Below are 27,400 nucleotides of genomic sequence, written 5' to 3' on the forward strand. Positions count from 1 at the left end.
AATACATAAAAGTAAACTATATTTCTATATGCAACGAACAATTAAGAAGTCAAATGAACTCCATTTATACCATATTTAGAAATAAAATTGAATCAAAGATGAACATGATATATACAATGAAAACTGCAACACACTGATGAAAGAAACGAAACCTAAATAAATGGAGAGATGTATGATATTCACGGATTGGAAGACTCAATATTGTTAAGGTAACAATTCTCCTCAAATTGACCTAAAAATCCAATACAATCCCAATTAAAATTTTAACAAGAATTTAAAAAGATAAAAAACTGATTAAAAAATTAATATTTGAAAGGCAAAGGACCTAGAAAAGCCAAAAGAATTCAGACAAAAAAGAACCAGGTAGAGGACATGCACTACCTGAACCAAACTTACTATAAAGCTACAGTAATCAAAATGGTATGATACTGGTGTAAAGACAAGATCAGTAAAATAGAACAGAGTCCAGAAATAGACTCACACCTGTAATTCAATGAGGGAAAAGATAGTCTTCAAAAAATGGTGCTGGAACAACTGGATACCTACATGAAAATAAAAAGCATATGTGTGCCATTACCTTACACCACATAAAAGTTAAGATGAATTAGACCTTAAAACCTAAAGGTAAAAACCAAATATTAATCTTTTAGAAGAAAACAAATATCTTTTTAACACAGAGTTAGGCAAAGACTTCTTGAAGAGAACACAAAAAATACAAACAAGAAAAAAATTGATAAAGTGGTGTGGTATTATGATGTATATATATTGGTTTACATATACATATGGGTTTACATTCATGGTTCCTGGCTCATAACTTCCATAGCCCTTGTTCACATTTCCTAACCGACTAAAACAATACATGTATCTTTGTTACCGTATTAGGCCCTTTGTTTATGGCTCGGGAGGCAGCTTCAGAACAGCTTCAGAGTGATAAAGGCGAAAGACAGTCTTTGGTTATAATACTGGGGTGCTCTGGGCCTCAGAAAACAGAATCTCTCTCTGACCTTCTGTCCTCCTTTTACCTGCGCCTTTTTCTCTCCAAGGCAGGCCACACACACTAAAAATATACTCCAATCTTCCCCCATCTTTCTGTCTTGGAACTGGTCATAAAAAAAATCCTCTGAATTACCTTACCCGACAGCAGGTCATAAGACCCGCATTTCTGAAGGGGTCCTGCCCCTTCCTTACCCAGGAGGAAATAATGCTACACAGAGGGGCCAAGAAGAATCCAAATGCACAGGACTTGTTACAATTCTCTGCACAGTCTATTAGTATTAGATCATGCCCTTTTTGTCCAATAAGATTTCCATATGATTGTCCATTCTTCACAATTGTCCATTCCATGTTTATCCAATGAAGTCTCCAAAAAAGACTCAAGAGGACAGGGTACCGCAAGCCTCCAGACAGCTGAACTCATGGAGGATTACATGAAGGTAAACAAGAACTCACCCATGTGCTAGGAGAATGGCACACTCCAACTTCACAGGAACAGAAGCTCCTGAGCTCTGGACCCTTGAGATCTCACCCTATTATTTCTCTTTCTTCTTGTTTTTTTGAGACGGGGTCTTGCTCTGCTGCCCAGGCTGGAGTGCAATGGCCAATCTCGGCTCACTGCAACCTCTGCCTCCCAGGTTCAAGCAAGTCTCCTGCCTCAGCCTCCCGAGTAGCTGGGATTACAGGCACCTGCCACCACGCCCAACTAATTTTTTTTGTATTTTTAGTAGAGACGGGGTTTCACTATGTTGGTCAGGCTGGTCTCACACTCCTGACCTCAGGTGATCCACCCACCTCAGCTTCCCAAAATGCTGGGATTATAGGCGTGGGCCACTGCACCTGGCCTATTATTTCTTCATCTAGCTGTTTATTTGTATCCGCAGTGAGCTGAGATCACACCATTGCACTCCAGTCTGGGTGACAGAGCGAGACGCCGTCTCAAAAAAAAAAAAAAAAAAAATCCTCTTCAATAACCTGGGAAACATAAAGTGTTTCCTTAAGCTTGTGAACCACTCTAGTAAATTTAGCTGAAAGAGAAGGTTATGGAAACCCCAACTTGGAAACCCCAACTTAAAAACCTGGTCGATCAGAAGTTCCAGAGTCCTGAAAGTGAGACTGGTGTCTGAAATGGTGGCAATCTTGTGGGACCAAGCCTTCAACCCGCAGGATCTGATGCTATCTCCATGTAGAGAGCAGTAGAATCAAATTAGATTAGAAGATGTCAGACTGCTGTCCATTGCAGAACTGAATGCTTGCTTGTTGATGGGTAGAAATCCATACATTTGGTCACAGACGTTTTCTGTGTTGTGGTGTGAAAACACAGGAAAAAACACCACTCAGGAGTTCAAGACCAGTCTGGGAAACACGGAGAAACCTTGTCTCTGCTAAAAATATAAAACTTAGCCAGGCACGGTGCCATGCACCTGTAGTCCCAGCTACTCAGGAGGCTGAGGTGGGAGGATCGCTTGAGCCCAAGAGGCGGAGGTTGCAGTGAGCTGAGATGGCACCACGGCACTCCAGCCTGGGCAACAGAGCAAGATCCTGTATCAAAAAATAAACAAATATATATATATATATATATATACACACACACACACACACACACATACACACACACACACATACATACACACACAAGTAAATGAAAAGGAAAGTCACAGATAAGGAGAAAATATCTGTAAAATATGTATCTAAGAAAGAGCTTTTATGCGTAACACATAAATAACTATTATAAATCAATAAGATAACTTCTGAATGTAAAAAGTGGCCAAAATAATTGAAAAGAAACTTCACAAAAGTAGCTTATAAGCATACAAAAAGATGCTAACCACCACTAGTCACAGAGACAATAAAATTAAGACCATAGGTGACATGTTACAACATATCCAATTAGAATTATTATTAAGACTGAAAATAACAAGTGTCAGTAAGGATGTAAAACAAACAAAATCCTCATATATTGCTAGTTGGAATGAAAAAACTTTTCAAGTGTTTCCACATTGGAAAACAGTATTTCTGTATGTTATAAAATTAAATATATACTTAACATATGACTTAGTAATCCCATTTCTAGGTATTTAACAAGGAGAAATAAAAACATATTTCCACACAAAGACTTGTAAATGAATGTTCACAGCAGCATTATTCATAATAGCCCCCAACTAAAAACAACCCAACATTTGTCCAACAAAAGAATAAATAAATCATATTACATTTATACAATGAATACTAATCAGCAATAAAAAGACATGGGCTACTGATACACTCAGAGCCTGGATAAGTTACGGGTTGCCTAATGTTGGGACTCAGGAAAGGAGGTCAACTATAAAGAGACATGAAGAAACTTTTGCGGTGATGAAACTATTCCATATTTTTATTATGGTGAGGATTGTACAACTGTATACAAAATGGATGAATTTTATTTTAGGTACATTAAATGACAACAATAAAACTATAGAAACTTTTTAAGGGCAAAGAACCAGAAGATAAAAGCAGAAATTAATGAGTTAGAAAATGGGAAACCAGCTGATCTAATTAATAAACCAAAATCCTAATTTAAATGAATGTACTGAACTGTATGTTTTAAAATAGTTAAAATGGTAAATTTTATGTATATTTTACCACAAAAAAAAAATATATATATACACAAAGCAGTGGCTGACTTGACCAAGAAAGAAAGGAAGAAAGCACACGTATAGAACAAAAAATAACAAAGGGGAAATAAGCATTGAAACAGAAAAAAATTAAAAAAAAAGAGGTCTACTTTTCAAAAGGAGGAGCATAGTGGCCAGCCGTCAGAAGTTGACAATGACCAATTGAGACCAATCATTGGAGCTGATCCTCTACAACTACACAAGAAGCTGCCAAAGAACTCAATGTCAACCATTTTATGGTCATTTGGCATTTGAAGCAATTCGGAAAGGTGAAAAAGCTAGATAAGTGGGTGTCTCATGAACTGAGTGAAAATTTAAAATATCGTCATTTTGAAGTGTAGTCTTCTCTTATTCTATGCAACAACAAACTATTTCTCAAGCAGATTGTGACATGCGACAAAAAGTGGATTTCATACGACTACCGGCAATGACCACCTCAGTGGCTGGATGGAGAAGAAGCTCCAGAGCACTTCCCGAAGCCAAACTTGTGCCAAAAAGGCTCATGGTCACTGTTTGGTGGTCTGCTGCCGGTCTCATCTACTACAGCTTTCTGAATCCCAGGGAAACCATTACATTTGATAAGTATGCTCAGCAAATCGATGAGATGCATTGAAAACTGCAATGCCTGCAGCCGGCACTGATCAACAGAAAGGGTCCAATTCTTCTCTACGACAATGTCCAACTGTATGCCACACAACCAATGCTTCAAAAGTGGAACGAACTGCACTACGAAGTTTTGTCTCATCTGCCATAGTCACCTGACCTCTTGCCAACTGACTATGACTTCTTTAAGCATCTCAACAACTTTTTGCAGGTAAAATGCTTCCACAACGAGCAGGATGCAGAAAATGCTTTCTAAGTGTTTGTCTAATCCCACCAGGTGTGGTGGCTCACACTTGTAATCCCAGCACTTTGGGAGGCCGAGGTGGGTGGATCACCTGAGATCAGGAGTTCAAGACCAGCCTGGCCAACATAGTGAAACACCGTCTCTACTAAAAATACAAAAATTAGCTAGGTGTGGTGGTGGGTGCCTATAATCCCAGCTACTCGGGAGGCTGAGGCAGGAGAATCGCTGAACCCAGGAGGTGGAAGTTGCAGTGAGCCAAGATTGCACCACTGCACTCCAGCCTGGGTGACAAGAGCAAGACTCTGTCTCAAAAAAAAAAAAAAAAGAAAAAAAGTTTGTAGAATCCCGAAGCATGGATTTTTATACTACAAGAATAAACTTATTTCTCATTGGCAAAAATGTGTTGACTGTAATGTTCTTATTTTGATTAATAAAGATGTGTTTGAGCCTAGTTACACTGATTTAAAATTCATGGTCCAAAACTACAATTACTTTTGCACCAACCTAATAATACACCATATTAAAAGAATGAAGAAAAAAATGGATGATCATCTCAACTGATGCAGAAAAAGCATTTGACAAAATTCAACACCCTTTCATGATAAAACAAACTAACAAACTCGGAATAGAAGGACACTACCTCAACATAATAAAGCCATATATGAAAAAGCCACAGTGAGTATCATAAGCAATGGTGAGAGACTGAAATGTTTTCCTTTAAGATCAGGAATAAAACAAGTACTCCCACTTTTGCCACTTCCATTTGACATGAAACTGGAAGTTCTAGCCAGAGCTATTAGGCAAGAGAAAGACAATGAATTCAGCAAAGTAGCTGAATACAAAGCCAACAAACAAAAATTAGCTGCATCTCTATACACTAACAATGAATACTATGAAAATGAAAATGAAGAAAATAATTCCATTTACAATAGCATCAAAAAGAATACATAAAAATTAACTGAACCAAGGAGGTGAAATACTTAGAAAACTAAAAGACGCTGCTAACAGAAATTAAAGAAGATATAAATAAATGGAAACACATCCCATGTTCATAAATTGAAAGATTTAATATTGTTGAGATGTCAATACTACCAAAAATAATCTACAGAATCAATGCAATTCCTATCAAAATCCCAATATTTTGTACAGAAATAGAAAAATCTATCCTAAAATTCGTATGGAATCTCAAGGGAACCCAAGTAGATGAAATAATCCTGAAGAACAAAACTAGAGAACTCATACTTCCTTATTTCAAAATTTATTGCAAAGTTATAATAATCAAAATAGTGTGACACTGACATAAAGACCAACATATAAGCAACTGGAATAGAATACAGAATGAGTAAATAAACCCTCCCATATAGGGTCAAATGATTTTTGACAAGAGTACCAAGGTCATTCAATGAAGAAAGTGCAATGTTGTCAACAAACAGTGTTGGGAAAACTGGATACATACATATAAAAGAATGAACTTGGACCTCTCTTTATACAGGAAAATTAATTTAAAATAGATCAAAGGACTAAATGTGCAACCTAAAACTATAAAACTCTTAGAAGAAAAGATGGGGGAAAGGCTTCATGGAATTTGATTTGATAATGATTTCTTGGATATGACACGAAAGGCATAGGGCAATAACAACAACAACAAAAAAAAACAGACAAAAAGAACTCCATGAAAACAAATTTTTCTGCAACAAAAGATACTTATCAACAGAGTAAAACCCTACAGAATAGGAGAAAATATTAGCAAATCATATATCTGATAAGGCATTAATATCCAGAATATACAGAGAAAAACTAAACAAGAATAAAAAATAAAATTTTTAAATGTACAAAAAACTTGACTAGCTGTTTTTCAAAAAAGATGCATATTAAAAGATGCTCGACATCACTAATCATTAGAAAGATGCAAATCAAAACTACAATGAGATACTTACTACCTCACACCTATCAGGATGGTTACTATCAAAAAAACATGAGGAAGACATCATTAAGATGACTGACTAGAGGACCAACACTCTTCCACAAAGGCCCAAAATAACAAGTAAATAACTGCACTTCAGGTAAGAGTTTCTAAGGGAGAACAACAGAATTCACATGAAAGAGAAAAAAAAAATCCACTTAATCATGGAGACTTGAGATGGCAGCATAAAGAAGAAAGCAAAGCACCCAGCCAGGATTGGCTGAGAACCAAGAGAGACTCCCCATTGTGTGAGAAATGGTAGGTAGGAGTTCCTCAGCAATCCCTAATACCACTGTGGACATGTGTAAACCTAGCTACAGAAGAGCCCTAGAGTCCTAACAGGCCCTGAATCCAGTACAGGGAGCTGCTTGGAGTCCACATGGTTACATTGCTCCAGAGAAGGAACACACACTGGGTCCCCCCACTCCCTGTGACCCAAGCTGCTACAGCATGGCACCATTTTGAGAACCAAGCCAATGCTGAAATACATGCTGCCATGGGGTTCAACAGACCTGGTATTTCCATATCTGAAGGGTCCCACTGTAATCACGCCACAATCAAATAAAAGGGTCCAACACCACAACCTCAGCTCACAGAGCAGTAAAGCCAAAACTCCAGAACCTGAGCTGATATAGTAGACCTAAAGGAACAAGCAATCTAGCACAGCAGGGAGGCCACCTCCAAGACCAAGGGCGCTGGTGCATGCAGTCCCTAGGGTTTAAGAACTAGCTGCCAGCCACTGCCAGCAATCCCATTCCCATAACTGGTGAAGCAGAAATGCACCCCACATACCTGTAGGGACTAATGATGGGCCCATATGGCAACAGCCACCACTGGCAATTCCACCCCACAACTGGCAAAGCCACCATACCCAATGAGCACCCAACACCCAAGGCCTGAGAACTGTTCCACCTAGAGGCCCCTATCAACACCAAAGACATGAGACTCATTCTACAAAAACTCACAGCAGAGACCACTGAGGTACTTGCAGACACTGCTGACACGAATTACAGCCAAAGATCATATGGAGACTACATTACTGTACTAATCTAGAAACAAAGCCAAAGCAACTACCCAAACAATACTGCAGGACAAATATACAGGAAAAAGTCCTTCTTTACAAACGCTACTCCATAAAATAGAAAGAGACAACTATTCTACCAGATGCACCCATAACATAGGGACACAAGAAACATGAAAAAAGTTGGGCGTGGTGGTTCACGCCTGTAATTCCAGCACTTTGGGAGGCCAAGGCAGGCAGATCACGAGATCAGGAGTTTGAGACCAGCCTGGCCAACATAGTGAAACCCCGTCTCTACTAAAAATACAAAAAATTACCTGGGCTTGGTGGTGGGTGCCTGTAATCCCAGCTACTTGGGAGGCTGTGGCAGGAAAATCGCTTAAACCTGGGAGGCAGAGGTTGCAGTGAGCCAAGATTGTGCCACTGCACTCCAACCTGGGTGACAGTGTGAGACTTTGTCTCAAAAAAAAAAAAAAAAAAAAAAAAAGAAACATGAAAAAGAAAACATGACACCTCAAATGGAACCCAATAATACTCCAGTAATAGACCCTAACGAAAAAGAAATCTAAAAAATGTCTGAAAAGAAATTCAAAATAACAATGTTAAGGAAACTTGGAAAGATACAAGAGAATACAGATATAAAATTCAACAAAATCAGAAAAAAATGATATGAATGAGAAATCTGAGAGACACAGATATCATAAAAAAGAACCAAACAGAATCCTTGGAGCTGAAGAATTCCATGAACAAAATTAAAAATACAATCAAGAATTTCAGGAACAGTCTAGATCAAGCAGGAAAAAGAATTTTTGAACATTAAGACAGGTCTTTTAAAATAATCCAGTCAGACAAATAATAATAAAGAATAAAAGGGATGAAGAAAGCCTATGAGACTTATGTGACATCATTAAGTGAACACATATTCACATTATAAAAATTCCAGAAGAGATGGGAAATGATATCAAAAATGTTGTAAACAAAATCATAACTGTAGAGTTCCCAAGTCTTAGGAGAGAGATGAACATCCAAATCCAAAAAGCTCAAAGACCCCAAACTGATTCAACCCAAAAAGGTCCTCTCCAAGGCATACTATACTCAAACATCAAAAATCAAATCAAAGAAAGAATTCTATAAACAACAAGAAAAAAGCATCAAGTCACATATAAGAAAATCCCCGTGAGACAAACAGCAGATTTCTCAAGAGAAACCTTACAGGCAAGAAGAGAACAGAATGATATACTCAAAAGTAGTGAAAGAAAAATAACTTCCATTCAAAAATACTATACCCAGCAAAACTATCTTCAGAAATGAAGAAGAAACAAAGTCTTTCTCAGACAAGCAAAAACTGAGACAATTCATCACCACTAAACCTACTCAACCAGAAATTCTTAAGGGAGTCCTACAACTGAAAATGAAAAGACAATGACTAACATCATGAAAACATGCTAGTATAAAACTTACTAGTAGAGCAGATAGATATACAAATGAGAAAGAAATCAAACTTTGTCACTACAGAAATCCACCAAACCACAAAGATAAACAATTAAGAGAGCAAGAAAGAAACAGAAGATCTACAGTACAACCAGAAAACAATTAACAAAATGACAGGACTAAGTCCTTCCCTACCAAGAATAACTTTGAATGTAAACAGATTACATTCCCCAATTAAGACATATAGACTGGGTAAAGGCATAAAAACTCAAAGCCCAAATATAAGCTGCCTAAACAAAACTCACTTCACCCATAAAGACATATATAGTCTGAAAACGAAGTGGGGGGAAAAAAAAACACTCCATGCAAAGAGAAACCAAAAATGAACAGAAGCAACTTACTTATATCAGATAAAATAAACTTTAAGTCAAAAACTGTGAAAAGTTTGTCACACTGTAAAAAGAACTGTAAAAAAAAAAAGCTTTTAAGCTGTAAAGAGACAAGGAAGTTCATTATATAATGGAAAAAAAACCCAATTCAGCAAGAGCATTAGCAATAGTAAATATGTATGCATCAAACACCAGAGAACCAAGATCTATTAAAGCAAATATAATTACTATCTAAGGGGAAAGATAGACACCAATGCAATAATAGTAGAGGATTTCAATACCCCACTCTCTGCATTAGAGACATCACCTAGAAAGAAACATAGATTTAAACTACACTGTAGACCAAATGGACTTCACAGACACTTGTAAAACATTTCATCCAGTAGATGGAGAATGCAGAATACTCATTCTTCTTCTTTTTTTTTTTTTGAGATGGAGTCTTGCTCTGGCACCCAGGCTGGAGGGCAGTGGCACAATCTCGGCTCACTGTAACCTCTGCCTCCTGGGTTCTTGTGCCTCAGCCTCTCGAGTAGCGGGGATTACTGTCACGCACCACCAAGCCCAAATCAATTTTTTTCTGTATTTTTAGTAGGGACAAGGTTTCACCATTTTGGCCAGGCTGCTCTCCAACTCCTGACCTCAAGTGATCTGCCCACCTTGGTCTCCCAAAGTGCTTGGATTACAGATATGAGCCACCATGCTTGGCCAGAATATTCACTCTTTTTATCAGAACATGGAGCATTCCACAGGACAGACCATATGTTAGGCCACAAAACAAGTCTCAATAAATTTTTAAAAATCAATATATCAAGTATATTTTCTGACAACAGCAGTATAAAACTAGAAATCAGTAACAAGAAGAACTCTGAAAGGTGTACAAATACATGAAAATTAAATAACATGCTCCTGAATGACCAATGAGTCAAGGAGGAAATTAAAAAATTAACTGAAGGCCGGGTGTGGTGGCTCACACCTGTAATCCCAACACTTCAGCAGGCCGAGGCAGGAGGATCACAAGGTCAAGAGATCGAAACCATCCTGGCCAACATGGTGAAACCCTGTCTCTACTAAAAATATAAAAATTATATGGGCGTGGTGGCACACGCCTTGCTACTCGGGAGGCTGAAGCAGGAGAACTGCTTGAATCTGGGAGGTGGAGGTTGCAGTTAGCTGAGATCGTGCCACTGCACTCCAGCCTGGCTACAGAGCGAGACTCCGTCTCAAAAACACAAAACAAAAAAAACAGAAAAATTTCTTAAAAACAAATAAATAAAAATAAAAATGCAACATACCCAAAACCTATGCAATGAATACCACAAAAGCAGAATTAAGAGTGAAAGTTTATAGCAATAAATGCCTACATCAAAAAAGTACAGAAACTTCAAATCAACAACATAATCATGTTCCCCAGGGAACTAGAAAAACAAGAACAGGCCGGGCAGAGTGGCTCACACCTGTAATCTCAGCACTTTGGGAGGCCAAGGCGGGTGGATCACAAGGTCAGGAGATCGAGACCATCCTGGCTAACACCGTGAAACCCCATCTCTACTAAAAATACAAAAAATTAGCCAGGCATGGTGGCGGGCGCCTGTAGTCCCAGCTACTCAGGAGGCAGAGCTTGCAGTGAGCAGATCACGCCACTGCACTCCAGCCTGGGCAACAGAGCGAGACTCCGTCTCAAAAAAAAGAAAAGAAAAACAAGAACAAACAAAGCCCAAAGTTAGTAGAGAGAACTAAAACGTAAAAATCAGTACAGAAACTTACAAAAAGATGTTGGGAGCAAGCCCCCCAAAGTCTGGCCATAAACTGGCCATAAATAAAATCTCTGCTGCAATGTAACATGTCCATAATGGCCATAACGTCCAAGCTGGAAGGTTGTGGGTTTACAGGAACGAGGGCAAGGAACACCTGGCCCGCCCAGGGTGGAAAACCGCTTAAAAGCATTCTTAAGCCACAAACAAAAGCCTGAGCATCTGTGTCTTAAGGGCGTATTCCTGCTGCAATTAATTCGGCCCATCCTTTCGTTTCCCTTAAGGGGTACTTTTAGTTAATTTAATATCTATAGAAACAATGCTAATGACTGGTTTGCTGTTAATAAATATGTGGGTAAATCTCTGTTCAGGGCTCTCAGCTCTGAAGGCTGTGAGACCCCTGATTTCCCACTTCACACCTCTATATTTCTGCGTGTGTGTCTTTAATTCCTCTAGTGCCGCTGGGTTAGGGTCTCCCCTACCAAGCCTGTCTCGGCAAGTGGCGCCCATTCATGGGGGCTCGAATCCAGGTCGAAGGGTCGCCAGAGCGACGGTTGGGAACAGAAAACTAGCTGGAGGACACCCGAGTACTCTTAAAGCAATCCCTGTGGTGAGTAAGAAGGGGAGCTCTGAAGCATCAGGGTAACAATGGGATAGGTATGGGGTCTGGTTCGTTTCATCTTAGAACTTTTTCACACTGATAACAAGGAGGAACAAGAGTATAGTGAAGTAACAGAAGAGGTTACAGAGCATGTTTATTTGCCAGCTAAAGCGGCAAAGGAAGGAGAGGTTCATCCCTACCCTTCTGCACCCCCTCATTATTTTTTGAGGAAAATGACGCCCCAGATCTTTCTTTTCCAGAGGACACTGGGTGAAAAATAGCTGCCCCAGTGACTGTTAGAGCAGCGCCTCGAGCGATGGCTCTTAGTTCTATTAGGCAGGAATTCGGCAAGCTAGACAAGAGGGTGATTTAGAGGCTTGGCAGTTCCCTGTTAGAATACACCCCCCAAGATCAAGAGGGAAATATTACAGCTATATTTGAGTCTTTTCCTTTTAAATTACTTAAAGAATTAAAACACGCAATAAGTCAGTATGGACCAGGTTCTCCTTTTGTAATGGGACTGTTAAGGAATGTTACTGTTTCCAGTCGGATGATTCCTACTGGCTGGGACGCTCTTACTCGAGCTTGTCTAACTCCTGCTCAGTTCTTACAATTTAAAACTTGGTGGGCAGATGAAGCTTCCATTCGGGCTGCTCGCAATGCCCAGGCCCAACCTCAAATTAATATAACTGCAGAACCAACTTTTGGGGGTTGGCGGCTGGGCTGGTTTAGATGCACAACTGGTCATGCAGGATGATGCCATAGAACAACTTAGAGGAGTGCACATTAGAGCTTGGGGAAAAAAAATCACTTAATGTGGGGAACAATACCCTTCCTTTAGTGCTATAAAACAGGGACCAAGGGAACCATATGTTGATTTTATAGCTCGGTTACAGGAGTCTCTTAAAAAGATGATTGCAGATTTGGCTGCTCAGGATATAGTGTTGCAGTTATTAGCTTTCCACAATGCTAATCCCGATTGCCAAGCTGCTCTGTGACCTATCAGAGGGAAAACACATTTAGTTGATTATATCAAGGCCTGTGATGGTATCGGAGGTAATTTGCATAAAGCTACCTTGTTGGCACAGGCAATGGCAGGACTGAGAGTGGATAAAGGAAATACTCCATTTCCTGGAGCTTGTTGTAACTGTGGGAAGCATGGTCATACTAAAAAAGAATGTAGAAAAAATCAGCGAGTCAGGCCACCAGATAGGGGAAAAAAGAAAACTGTTGAGCCAGAAATATGTCCAAAATGTAAAAAAGGAAGACACTGGGCTAGTCAGTGTCACTCTAAGTTTGATAAAGAAGGGAACCCGATTTCGGGAAATGCCATGAGGGAGCCGTCTCGGGCCCTGTTCTAAACCGGGGCATTTCCAGCACAGGCCATTCCCTCACCCCTGTACAATGTCTGTCCCCTGCCACAGCAAGTAGTTCCACAGTAGATTTATGCTGCACAAAAGCTGTGAGCCTTCTGCCTGGGGAACCCCTGCAAAAGGTCCCAACAGGAGTGTGTGGACCCTTGCCAGCAGGGACTATAGGATTACTTTTAGGAAGGTCTAGTGTAAGTTTAAAAGGTGTACAAATATATACAGGAGTCATTGATTCAGATTATAATGGGTAAATTCAAATTGTTATATCTACTTCTGTTCCCTGGAAAGCAGAGCCAGGAAAGCACATAGCACAGCTCCTGATTGTGCCGTATGTGGGAATGGGAAAAAGTGAAATTAAACGAACAGGAGGATTTGGAAGCACAAATAAACAAGGCAAAGCAGCTTACTGGGTAAATCAAATTACTGATAAATGTCCTACCTGTGAAATAACTATTGAAGGAAAGAAATGTAAAGGTTTGGTAGATACAGGAGCAGACATTTCAATCATTTCTCTACAGCACTGGCCATCCACGTGGCCAATTCAACCTGCTCAATTTAACATAGTTGAAGTTGGTAAAGTCACTGAAGTATATCAAAGTAGTTATATTTTGCATTGTGAGGGGCCCGACGGACAACCTGGGACTATTCAAGCAATTATAACTTCTGTACCTATAAACTGATGGGGAAGAGATTTATTACAACAATGGGGAGCACAAGTTCTAATTCCAGGACAATTATATAGCCCTCAAAGTCAATATACAATGCATGAAATGAGGTATGTACCTGGTACGGGACTAGAAAAAAAAATTGCAAGGTTTGAAAGAACCACTTCAAGTGGAAAAAACAAAGTTCCCACCAAAGATTAGGAAAAAAATTTTTGATGGCAGCCATTGTTAAGCCTCCAGAACCTATACCTTTAAAATGGTTAACAGATACGCCAATTTGGATAGAACAATGGCTGCTAAGTAAAGAGAAACTGGAGGCTTTAGAGAAATTAGTTGCTGAACAATTAGAAAATGGGCACATAGCTCCAACATTTTCTTCTTGGAATTCTCCAGTTTTCGTAATTAAGAAAAAATCAGGAAAATGGAAAATGTTCACTGACTTAAGAGCCATCAATTCAGTTATACAACGTATGGGAGCATTACAGCCAGGATTGCCTTCTCCTGCTATAATTCCAAAAAACTGGCCTGATTCCTGCAAGAAGTAGCTCACCATGACAAAGCTTCCCTTGCTTTTATCTCTTTGCAAATCTAAGAAGGCAGATATGTTGGGAGCAACCCCCCAAAGTCTGGCCATAAACTGGCCCCAAAACTGGCCATAAATAAAATCTCTGCAGCAATGTAACATGTCCACAATGCCCATAAAGTCCAAGCTGGAAGGTTGTGGGTTTATGGGAATGAGGACAAGGAACACCTGGCCCGCCCAGGGCAGAAAACTGCTTAAAGGCATTCTTAAGCCACAAACAAAAGCCTGAGCATCTGTGTCTTAAGGGTGTGTTCCTGCTGCAAATAATTAATTCAGCCCATCCCTTCATTTCCCTTAAGGGATACTTTTAGTTAATTTAATATCTATAGAAACAATGCTAATGGCTGGTTTGCTGTTAATAAATATGTGGGTAAATCTCTGTTCAGGGCTCTCAGCTCTGAAGGTTGTGAGACCCCTGATTTCCCACTTCACACTTCTATATTTCTGTGTGTGTGTCTCTAATCCCTCTAGTGCCGCTGGGTTAGGGTCTCCCCAACTGAGCTGGTCTCGGCAAAAAGGAGACTAAAACACTATAAAATATCAACAAAACAAAATGTTGGTTTTTTGAAAAAACAAAATTGACAAAACATTAGCTAGACTAACTAAAAGTGAGAAGACCCAAATAAATAAAATCAAAAATGAAAAAGCAGACATTACAGCTGATGCCACAGAAATACTAAAGATCATTAGAGACTATTATGAGCAACTGTAGGACAACAAATAGGAAAACCTAGAGAAAACGGATAAATTGCTAAACACACAAAACCTATCAAGACTGAACCAAACAGAAGGAAATACAAAACCTGAACAGATCAATAATGAGTAACAAGACTGCATCATCAATAAAAAGTCTCCCAAGAAAAAAAGTCCAGGACCAGATGGCTTCACTGCTGAATTCTACCAAACTTTTAAAAAAGAACTAATACTAATTCTTCTCAAACTATTCCAAAAAATTGAAAGGGAGAGAATTCTTCCAAACTCATTCTATGAGGCCAGCATTACCCTGACACCAAAACCAGACAGGGACACAACAAAAAAAAGAGCACTATGGCCAGTATCCCTAATAAATACAGATGCAAAAACCCTCAACAAAAACACCAGCAAACCAAATCCAGCAACACGTTAAAAAGATTATTCACCATGATCAAGTTAGATTTATCACAGGTATGCAAGGATGGTTCAATATATGCAAATCAATAAATGTGATACATCGTATCAACTGAATGAAGAAAAAACGATAATTTCAATACATGCAGAAAAAGCGTCTGACAAAAATTCTGCTTTCCTTCATGACAAAAACTTTAAAAAAAATTAGGTATAAAAGAAACATACCTCAATACAATGAATACCATATATGACAAAACCACAACTAACATCATACTGAACAAAAAAACATTGAAAGCTTTTCCCCTAAGAACTGGAACAATACAAGGATGTTCACCCTTGTCAATCTTATTCAACACATCACTGGAAATCTCAGCCAAAGCAATTAGGCATGAGAGAGAAATAAATGGCTTCAAAATAAAAAAGGAGAAAGTCAAAACTGTCCACTTGCAGATGACATTATCTTATATATAGAAAAACCTAAAGATCCCACCAAAAAGCTCTTAGAACTTTTAATTCATTAAAGTTTCAGGATAAAAAAACTCAACATACAAAAATCAGTAGCATTTCTACATACTTAAACTAACTGGAAAAGAAATCTTTATTATAATTATAAAAATTAAAATACCTATGAATAAACTTAACCAAGGACGTAAAAGATCTCTAAAAGGAAAACTATACAATACTGATTAAAGAAATTGAAGACACCAAAAAATGAAAAGAAATCTCATGCTTATGGATTGGGAGATTAATATTGTTAACATGACCATACTACCAAAAGTGATCTACAGTCAATGCAATTTCTACCATATTACCAATGAATTTCTTCACAGAAATTTAAAAAAAAAATCTTAAAATTTGCATGGAGTCACAAGACTCCAAAGAGTCAAAGCAATCCTGTGTAAAAAGAACAAAGTTGGAGATATCTATCACACTATCTGACTTCAAAATATGCTACAAAGCTGTAGTAACCAAAACACCATAGTACTGGCATAAAAACAGATACACCCACAAATGAAACAGAATAGAGAAGTCAAAAATAATTCCACATATTTACAGATAACTGATTTTCAACAAAAGTACCAAGAAAATACATTGGGGAAAGGACAGCCTCTTCAATAAATGATTATGGGAAAACTGCATATCCAAATGCAGAAGAATAAAACTAGATCCATCTTTCATCATATATAAAAATCAAAAACTTAAGTATGAGACCCCAAACTATGAAACTACTACAGGAAAACACAAGCAAAAGACTTCAGGACATTGCCCTAGGGGAAGATTTTACGGGTGAGACCTCAATAACACAGGCAACAAGTTGGGCATGGTGGCATGTGCCTATAGTCTCAGCTACTTGGGAAGCTGAGGCAAGAGGATCACCTGAGTCCAGAAATTTTGTGCTGTAGATGCTGTAGTGTGCTACTGCAATTGGGCATTCACATTCAGTTTCGCATCAGGATAATGACCTCCCAAGAGTAGAGGACCACCAGAATGCCTAAGGAGGGGTGACCTGACCCAGGTCAGAAATAGAGTGGGTCAAAACTCTATGCTGAACAATAGTAGCATTGCACCTGTGAATACCCACTGCAATCCAGCCTGGGCAACACAGCAAAATCCCATGCCTTATATAAATACAAAAACAAAATAAATGAAACAACTATAACAACAGAAAACGCAGGCAACAAAAGCAAACATAGATAAATGAGATCGTATCAAACCAAGTTTCTGCACAACAAAGGAAACAATCAACAGAGTGAAGAGACAACCTATACAATGGGAGAAAATATTAGTACCTGCAAACTAATTTTTTTTTTTTTGAGACAGAGTTTCGCTCTTTTTGCCCAGGCTGGGGTGCAATGGCATGGTCTCGGCTCACCACAACCTCCACCTCCTGGGTTCAAGCAATTCTCCTGCCTCAGCCTCCCGTGTAGCTGGGATTACTGGCGCACACTACCAGGCCCAGCTAATTTTGTATTTTTAGTAGAGGCAGGGTTTCACCATGTTGGTCAGGCTGGTCTTGTACTCCTGACCTCAGGTGATCCACCTGCCCTGGCCTCTCAAAGTGCTGGGATTACAGGTGTGAACCATCACACCTGGCCCACCTGCAAACTATTTATCTGACAAGGGATTAAAATTTAGAATAAACAAGAAACTCAAACAACTGCAAAAAGCCCCAAGTAATTTCATTTAAAAATGGGCAAATGATCTGAATGGATCATTTATGAAAAATTGTTCAACATAACTATTCATCAGGGAAATGCAAATCAAACCACAATGAGATTTCATCTCACCAGCTAGAATGCCTGTCAAAAAGACAAAACAAATGTTGTCAAGAATGAGGAGAAAAGGGACTCTAATACACTGTTAGTGGGGATGTAAATTAGTATAGCCATTAAGAAAAATAGTATGGAAGCTCTACAAAAAAACTAACAACAGGCCAAGTGCGGTGGCTCACGCTTAATAATCTCAGTACTTTGGGAGGCCAAGGCAGGTGGATCACTTGAGGTCAAGAGTTGGAGACCAGCCTGGCCAACACAGTGAAACCCCGTCTCTACTAAAAATAACAATCAATCAATCAATCAATAAATTAGCCAGGCATGGTGGCACACACCTGTAATCCAGCTGCTCAGGAGGCTGAGGCAAGAGAATCACTTGAACCTGGGAGGCAGAGGTTACAGTGAGCCGAGATCATACCACTGCACTCCAGCCTAGGTGACAGAGTGAGACCGTGTCTCAAAAAAAACTGAAACAGAACTACCACAGGACCCAGAAATTCCACAACTGGGTATATACCCAAAGCAAAGGAAATTAGTATGTCAAAGTGATATCTGCACTCCTATGTTTACTGTAGAACTATTCACAGTAAGCAAGATATGGAATCAACCTACGTGCCCATCAACAGATGGATGGATAAAGAAAATGTGGCATATATAAACAATGGAATACTATTCAGCCATAAAAAAGGATGAAATGCTGTCATTCATGGCAACATGGACAAGTATGGAGGACAATTGTTAATTAAATAAGTCAGGCACACAAAGATATATACTGCATGTTCTCACTCACATGTGTAAGCTAAAAAGTTTATTTCATAGGACTAGAGAGTAGAATAGTGGTTACTAGAGGCTGGAAGGGTAGTGAGGAGGGAAGACAGAGGTTGGTTAACAAATACAAAATTACTATTGGATAGGAAGAATAATTTCTGGTGTTCTACAGCACTACAGACTGACTACAGTTAGCACTAATTTATTGTATATTTGAGCTAGAAGAGACGATTTTGAACGTTCCCAAATGAAAGAACATATGAAATGTTTGAGGTGATTGAATATGCTAATTACCGATTTGATCATTACACATTGTATACATGAATCAAAATATCACACTGTACCCTGTAAACATGTACAATTGTGTGTCAATTAAGTTTTTTAAAAACATGAAATAAGTGCTGGTGAAGATATGGAGAAATTAGAAGTCTTGTGCATTTTTGGTGGGAATTTAAAATGGTGCAGCCACTGAAGAAAATAGAATGGCAGTTCCTCAAAAAATTAAAAACAGAATTACAATATAAGCCAGTAATTCTTCTTCTGGATATACACCCAAAATAACTGAAACCAAGGTCGTAAGGAGATGTTTGTACACACATGTTCATAACAGCATTATTAATAGCTAAAATGTGGAAGAAATCCAGGTGTCCATAAACAAATCGATAAATATAGTATATATGTAGAACTGAAATATTATTAAGCCTTGGAAAGTAATGAACATTAGGCCAGGTGCGGTGGCTTACGCCTTTAATCTCAGCACTTTGGGAGGCTGAGGTGGGCAAATCACCTGAGGTCATGAGTTTGAGACCAGCCTGGCCAACATGGTGAAACGGCATCTCTACAAAAATACAAAAATTAGCCAGGTATGGTAGCAGGCGCCTTTAATCCCAGTTACTTGGGAGAATAAGGCAGGAGAATGGCTTGAACCTGGGAGACAGAGGTTGCAGTGAGCTGAGATCATGCCACTGCACTCCAGCCTGGGCAACAGAGTGAGACGCTGTCTCAAAAAAAAAAAAAAAAAAAAAAAGTAATGACATCATGCTAAGTAAAATAACCCAGTCAAAAAAAAAAGACAAATACTGTTTGATTCCACTTACAAAGGTATGTAGAGTAGTCAAAAATCCTAAAAGACAGAAGGTGAAATGGTGATTACCAGGGTTTGGGAGGATGGGCTAAAGGGGAGTTATTGTTTAATGGGTACAGAGTTTGTTTTACAAGGTAAAAAGAACTCTGGAGATGGATGGTAATGATGGTTCCACAATATGAATGTATTCAATACCACTGAATTGTACATTTAAAAATAGTTAAGATGGTAGATTTTATTTTTACATGTATTTTATCAATTTTCAAATATTGGAAAAAAATTAATGGAATCCCAATAAAACTGCAAACAAACTTTTTAATGGAGCTAGACATTAATATTCAAGTTGATATGAAAAAACAAACATATAATTATAGCTAGGAAAATACTGAGAGAAAAACTATAAGGACTGAGTACCACAACCAGACATTAAAGCATACTATAAAGCCTCTGTAATTAAAGTATCATAATAATGGTACAGGTGCCTAAAGTTCCAACTACTTGGGAGGCTGAGGCAGGAGGATTGCTTGAGCTCAGGAGTTCAGTGTTACAGTGAGCCATGATCACTCACTCCAGCCTGGGCAACAAAGAAAGACTCTGTCTCTAAATAAAAATTAAAACAAAAATTTTTTTAAATGTAAAATGGCACATGAACAGACAACCAGATGAGTGAAACAGAATAGAAAGTCCAGAAATATACCCAAGTATATATGGAAATTTAAAATACAATAAAAGCATCATCATGAATCACTGGGACAAAGACAGGTTTTTAATAAAAGTGTGGGACAATCAATTAGCCATTTAGAAAAAACTGATCAAATCCATACCTCGCAGCATACAAAAGAATACACTTCAAATAGATCAGAGAACTAAATGTAAAAAATGAAACCACAGAAGCAAAAAGAAGTGAATTCCTCTTTAACCTCAGTTCAGGGAGAGAGTACTAACTCTGACTTAATACCCAGAGGCAATAACAGATTAAATTTGATTACATAATAAAAATTTTTGCATGGCAAAAAAATAACGGAAGCAAAATCAAAAGACTGCTGACACACACTGGCAGAAAATATCTGCAGCATAATCCTAATATATAAAGAACTCTTAAAAAGTTTTTTAAGCAAGGGAAAAAAGGCCAAAAAAACCAAGTATAATAGGGAAAGACAGGAACAAACAATACATATAAAAATGGCCCTTAAACACATGAAACATTGTTCAATCTCATTTATAATATGAGAAATGCAAATTAAACTACACTAAGATGCAAAGTTATATAATTCTCTTGGGTGGAAATTTGGCAATATCTAACAAAACTGCATATGATTTACCTTTTGACCCACCTATTTACTTCAGGAATTCACCCTGAAGATACACCTCCAGAAAATGAAAATATTTACATGTACAACATTATTGATTGCATCATTAGTTGTAATCACAAAATACTGGAGGCCAGGTGCAGTGGCTCAACACCTATAATCCCAGTACTCTGGGAGGCCGAGGTGGGCAGATCACCCGAAGCCATAAGTTTGACAGCAGCCTGGCCAACATGGTGAAACCCCACCTCTACTAAAAATACAAAATTTAGCCAGTCGTGGTGACATACACCTGTAATCTCAGCTACTCAGGAGGCAGGAGAATCGCTTGAATCCCAGAGGCAGAGGCGGAGGCTGCAGTGAGCCAAGATCGCCCCACTGCCCTCCAGCCTGGGCAACAGAGCAAGACTGTGTTTCAAAACAAACAAACAAACAAAAAAGACAAAATATTGGAAATTAAATGAACATAGGAGACTATTTCACTAAACACTGATAGATACACATAGTAGAGTGCTATGTAGCCATAAAAAAGAATGAGGTTAATCCCTATGCACTAATCTGAAGCAGTTTCCAGGGTACACTGATAAGAAAGAAGGAAAAATACAATGACATCTGATATTTGTGAGGAACAAAAACAAACAAACAAACAAACAAAAAATGTAGGAAGTCTAAACCAGAAACTAATGAGATTAATCTCACATGGGGCAGGATAGATGAGAAAAGATGAGGGAAATGGGAACAGGGTAGAGGAGATGTGGGAAGTGGCACTTTTTTGAGGGTTTTGTTTTTTTATTTTTGTTTTTTTTTGGTGTATTATAGTTCTGTCCTTTAGAACCATGTAGACATTTCAAATGCCCAACATATTAATAAATAAATAAACAAGGATGAGGTATGGACTCAAAATAGAATAGAATAGAAAGAATAAACCTGCTTTATAAGTGAATAACAAACCACATTAAAGGAGAATTTGGTGAGAAAAATCCTAAGTAACTTTGGAAAATAATATTTTGACTATATACTCTAAGGCTAAAGATAAAAACAACTATATACAAATATTACATGTAAGTTAATAGGTTTGTTTTTCATTGAGTGATCAGTTAGCAATTCTAAAACAACTTTATATTTTAGGACTGAGGAAATAAGTAAATATGGTATGAATAATGAATGCCAGTTTTCTCACTGTCAAAAGAATTGCAAGTATGAAAAGAGGAAGACCAGAATGAACTCCACGGTGCTGGAACAGAACTGGAAATATCAATGTAAACTCAAGATTATTAATATAGAGAAAAAATAAAGAAATAGATGTAAATGTGTACTTTTCAGTTTGCTGGGAGGACCTAGAAGCAATGACTCTCTAGTACCAATAAGCATACCTAGAGTTGAGATTTTGGTTTCTAAATGCCATTCTCCAATTAAAAAGGAATCAAAGCACCTCAGAGAAATGTTTAATTCCAGGGCTGGGGCAGGGGAAGTGAAAGAGAATCACAGAACATCCTGTAATGACAGAAAAAAGTCACAATAAATGGTGGGATTATGTCAAAAGGACATGGGATTCAACTTGAAAGATCTTCCAATAGCCAAATCTGAGAAAAGTTGAGCAACAAAAAAAATAACAAAATCTTATAATCTATAGAAAAAATATGAATGTATAAATCCATAATGATATAAATATATTTAGAGGAGAAGGGAAAGCGCTTACTTTCAGGAGAATTCCAACTAATAAATGAGGAAGGATCATAGAAATGGAAAGATCACCATTTGGCAAATGCTAGAGTTATAACTGTTTCAGATAAGAATTATCAATGGATACTAAAATTAATGGAAGATTATATAAAGGCAAAATATGAGAATATTTACACAGACTTGAAATATCATATGGGCAACCACAAGATAATTATATATTACAAAGGGAAAAAATAGTAATTTTATGGGGGAAAAATGTGGCAGATACCACCTTAACCAAGTGATCAAGGTTAAAATCACCAGTTAAGGGGCCAAATCATGAAACTCCTAATATGATTCACTGAGGACACATGACTTTGATATTTTGCTAAAAATGCCTAACCTGAATTTAACCATGAAAAATGTAATACAAAACCAAATTGAAAGAGGATATACAAAATACTGACAAGTATTTGTCAAAGTGTTCATATGTTCCAGATTAAAAGTAACTAAATGCAACATGTGATCCTGAATTGGGTTTTAGACCAGAAAAACGACATCAGTGGGACAACTGGTAAAATTTAAGTACAGTTAATAGATTTTATAATAGTAATGCCTGATTTCCTGATTATATTCATGTTAATTTCTTAATCTTGATTATTATAATATGGTTACATAGGTATTTGTATTTGGGAGATCAGGGTGAAGGGCACATGGGAATTCTTTGTACTAGTTGTACATCATTTTGTTAACTCTGACCTTATTTCAACATGAAAAACTTTAAATATATATGTATATATAACCTAACACTCTGAAGCTCCTTCCTGGTGATCTCTTCTGTCATCTGTGAAGCCCGCAATTTCTCTTCATACTGATCCTTTTCAGATTGCCTCCAGACAGCATGTTCCACTTTCATTTTCTCCAAATCTGCTAATCTGTTCTCGAGTTCTAACCTAAAACAAGAGATCATAATTATGTTACAAGAACTATAATAAAGATGACATGACAGCAAAATGTTTTCATTTGCAAGGATATTTAAGTCAAACTAAGGTAATTAAGTACTTACTTTTCATCTTGTAATACCACAAGTTTTTGATAACCTTCTTCTTTGGCAGCTTGTACTTTACGTATTAATTCACGATCCTTTTCTACTAAGAGCACTTTGTGATGTTCAACAGCTGCTTTGAGAATTTCATTGTCTGACTGTAATCCTAGTGTTTTTCAAGGAGAAAAGTGTACTATATTCAATGTTATTAAGATGAAAAATCACATTTAACAGCAAGCATTCATAAGCTGGTAAGACAAATGAATGTAGAAAGTCTCTACAAATATATATTCTCAACAATACTCACATCATTAATAAACACTCTTAAAATAAGAATGAAACAGGCTAAAACTCAGAGCAAATTTTCCTGTCACTGTTTATTTAGTGCATACACATATAAAAACTTTAATAAAAGGCTGTATACATTTACTCATTTGAACATTGAGAGTTGAGATCAACCTGGATGATAACCAGAGGTTTACTTACTTCACCTCTAAAGAGGTTCTGTGACCTAAGCCTCATAGAAAAAGCTGGCCGATAGCAGAGTGAAATAAATCACAAAACCCTTCAAAACCTATTGATTCTAGCAGAATTGCTAGATCTCTAGCAGAAGTATAAATAACATGGACACTTTCAAGTTTGTACAACGAATTCAGAAATCTTTGTGATGAAATGGCAAATACTTTGCAGATGGAATAACTAAAGCAAATTCACATCTAACTCAAAGTGAAAACAAAATGCAGCATTCTTTAAGTTCCTAAAAAAATTTACTTCTTAACTCTATGGAAATCCATGAGTCAACAAATAGAAATTAATAATTGGAAAAAATCATTCATAGCAGCCAGACACGGTGTTAGCACCTGTAGTCCCAGCTACTGAGGAGGCTTAGGCAGGAGGACCATTTGAGCCCAGGAGTTCAAGGCTAGCCTGGGCAACATGGTGAGATCCCATTTCAAAACATGAAAGGCATTCATCATAAACTCTGTCTGAAATGAGTTCAACTACAGATCAACTCAAGCATAGCTACAGGCCAAAGGTAAGCTTATTTAAATACTTCAAGTTAGAAACAACATAAATAATGAGGAAATCTGATGAGACAGATGTTCTAAGATTAAACTGGAACTTAAAAATAAGCCTACTCGGCTGGGCACAGTGGCTCATGCCTGTAATCCCAGTACTTTGGGAGGCCGAGGCAGGCGGATCACGAGGTCAGGAGATCAAGACCATCCTGGCTAACACGGTGAAACGCTGTCTCTACTTAAAAATACAAAAAAATAGCCACCCTGGTGGTGGGCGCCTGTAGTCCCAGCTATTTGGGAGGCTGAGGCAGGAGAATGGCGTGAACCTGGGAGGCAGAGCTTCCAGTGAGCCGAGATCACGCCACTGCACTCCAGCCAGGGGGAAAGAGCGAGACTCCGTCTCAAAAATAAAAAATAAAAATAAAAAATAAATAAATAAGCCTACTCTGCACTAGGCTACAATGAACTGGCCTGAGGTCTACATAAAAAAATTTTTTTAATTGAAAAAAATTAAGCCTGGAACCCAATTATCTTCCTCACATTCTCTAGACTTAAAATGTCCTGGGACTAATAACTACACCATAAATAGATTTAAAATTTATAAATCAGGAAGTATGGCATCCCATTTACAAAATTCATTTATGTATCCAATAACTACGATAAAAACATAAGACTGATTTTTTTAAAGTTATTAAATCTTACAATGAACAAAACACTCAACATATAATAAACATTTCATATGTACTCCAAAATTAAAACTAAATTAAGTTGAAAATTTGGAAATAAAAATTCAGGTTCAATTATTTTAATAATTTGAGTTCATATCTGAAAATAAGCAGCAGCAGCAGCAGCAAGGGAAATCACATATTACCATCCAGTTCACTTTGAATCTTATTCCTTTCTCTTTCTAGCTCACTCTTAGCTCTTGCTGTCTCCAGTTTGATGTCTGTTATTTCCAGTTTGTTTGAATGTTTAAGTTCTTTTACCTGTTGATAATTAAAAACTGAAATTACTATTGGTCATTTTCTTGCCATTCAATACTTACCCCAAAACATAAGTGGAAACAAGAAAACGCTCTGGTAGTAAAGTAGAGTCTAAGTATCTTCCAAGAAGAAAGAAGTGTCAGTGCCTGCAACAGTACTTCAAGTAAGGAGACATTAAGAAAATACTGTTCTTTCCTAACAGAACAGAGGCATTTCTTTACGAATATCTGTGTATGGTCCTTTGGCTTTATCTTGCCTTAAAGACTTACTTACAAGTATCTAAAATCAAATACTCAATGATTGGAAAATCTGCAGGGAACAAAATCCTGAAACTTTTAAAATTTGTTAATATTTCTAAAAGACAGGGTCTTGCTATGTCATCCAGGCTGGAGTGCAGTGGCACGATCATAGCTCACTTCAACTTCAAACTCCTGGGCTCCAGTGATCCTCTCTCCTCAGCATTCCAAGTAGCTGTCAGGACTATAGATGCACACCACCACACTCAGATAATTTTTCAATTTTTTTGTAGCAATAGGGTCTTGCTATGTTGACCAGGCTGGTCTCAAACTCCTGGCCTCAAGCAATCCACCTGCTTTGGCCTCCTAAAGTGCTAGGATTATAGTTGTAATCAACTGCACTTGGCCTGAAACCTTCCTTTTAAAAAGTGTCCACAGCTGGATACAGTAACTTGCACCTAAAATCCCAGCTACTCAAGAGGCTGTGGCAGAAGGAAGTGTTTGAGGCCTGGTGTTGGAGACCAGCCTGGGCAACACAGTGAGATCCTTTCTCTAAAAAAAAATATAAAAATTAGCCAGACATGACATGCCCCTTAGTCCCAGCCACTGGGGAGACTGAGGTAAGAGGATCACTTGAGTCTAGGGGTTTGAGGCTGCAGTGCTATGATTGTGCCAATGTATTCCAGCCTGGGCAACAGAGTGAGACCTTGTCTCTAAAAAAAAATTAAAATTAAATTTAAGAATAAAAATTGTGTTGGGGACAAAGAAGGTATTCTAGGTAGAAGGAACAGCATACAAAATGTTATTATATGTATAACATCACATGGTCTGCTCTTAAAACAAGCTAAGTATTATATGCAGAGCACCGGAAGATGTGAAATCTGTGGAGGAATGGCAGGGAATAAACTTTATATACCATACAAAAGGGTTGTTTTTCAGGTTAGCTGTTGAAGGTGGCACAATTAACTAATGCGAATCTGTTGGCTTAAGAAACTGAAGGTAAATAAATCAATTAAGAGGCAAGAAATGAATAAACGGGGGGGGAAGGAAGAATCAATTGAATCTGGTGACAAAATAGTGTATGTGTATAGACTGTGTCTGTGTGCGCATGTGCACAAGTATTAGGTAGGGGATGGGGGCAGGAACAAGTATAAATCATATAAATTCATTTTCCATAGCCCTTCTCTTTGGTAAGGAGCTTCTAAAATTAGATATAGTCATATAATAAGGATTTAATCAATACAAACACAAAGGTTAGATTAACCTGTTTTCTGATATATTATCCAAATATATAAAAGTATGGAATCAGAGTAGGAAACTACAAATACATACACGTCAAATACAGAAAATGTGAGATGGCAGAAACAGGAAAATAAAAGACAATTTACTTAAGAGTCCAATAAAACCCCATAAACACTGGAGTTGGGAGTCAGACACAAATCAAAAAGAGGTCCTAGAGCCAGAGGGCAAGGATAAGAAATAGAAGTGTCTTATTGGAAGATATTCCATCAACAAAAGGTCCTGAAAATGTTTCAAGGAATAGTGTCATGCAAAATCCTCATCCAAAGGAAATAAACAGAAAAGTGAGTACTGCCTTATGTACTGGTAACTACAATAAGACATCCCTCCAAATTAACTCGTAGATTTT

At 37.8% G+C, this 27,400-nt stretch overlaps 1 protein-coding gene across 11 annotated transcripts in view; it reads right to left on the minus strand.

Moving 5' to 3' along the window:
- Nucleotides 1-27,400, minus strand: part of CEP83 (centrosomal protein 83) — a 164,573-nt gene that overhangs the window by 40,173 nt on the left and 97,000 nt on the right. For all 11 annotated transcript variants that reach the window (XM_063694216.1, XM_019039097.2, XM_019039093.2 and 8 more), the window contains 3 exons: nt 25,405-25,519; nt 23,536-23,680; nt 23,273-23,422 (listed from right to left, as the gene is read on the minus strand). In XM_063694216.1, coding sequence (XP_063550286.1) covers nt 23,273-23,422; nt 23,536-23,680; nt 25,405-25,519 — 410 coding nt within the window. The remainder of the gene's footprint in view (nt 1-23,272; nt 23,423-23,535; nt 23,681-25,404; nt 25,520-27,400) is intronic.

Source organism: Gorilla gorilla, chromosome 10 (assembly GCF_029281585.2).
Source record: "Gorilla gorilla gorilla isolate KB3781 chromosome 10, NHGRI_mGorGor1-v2.1_pri, whole genome shotgun sequence".
NCBI classification, from domain to species: domain Eukaryota; kingdom Metazoa; phylum Chordata; class Mammalia; order Primates; family Hominidae; genus Gorilla; species Gorilla gorilla.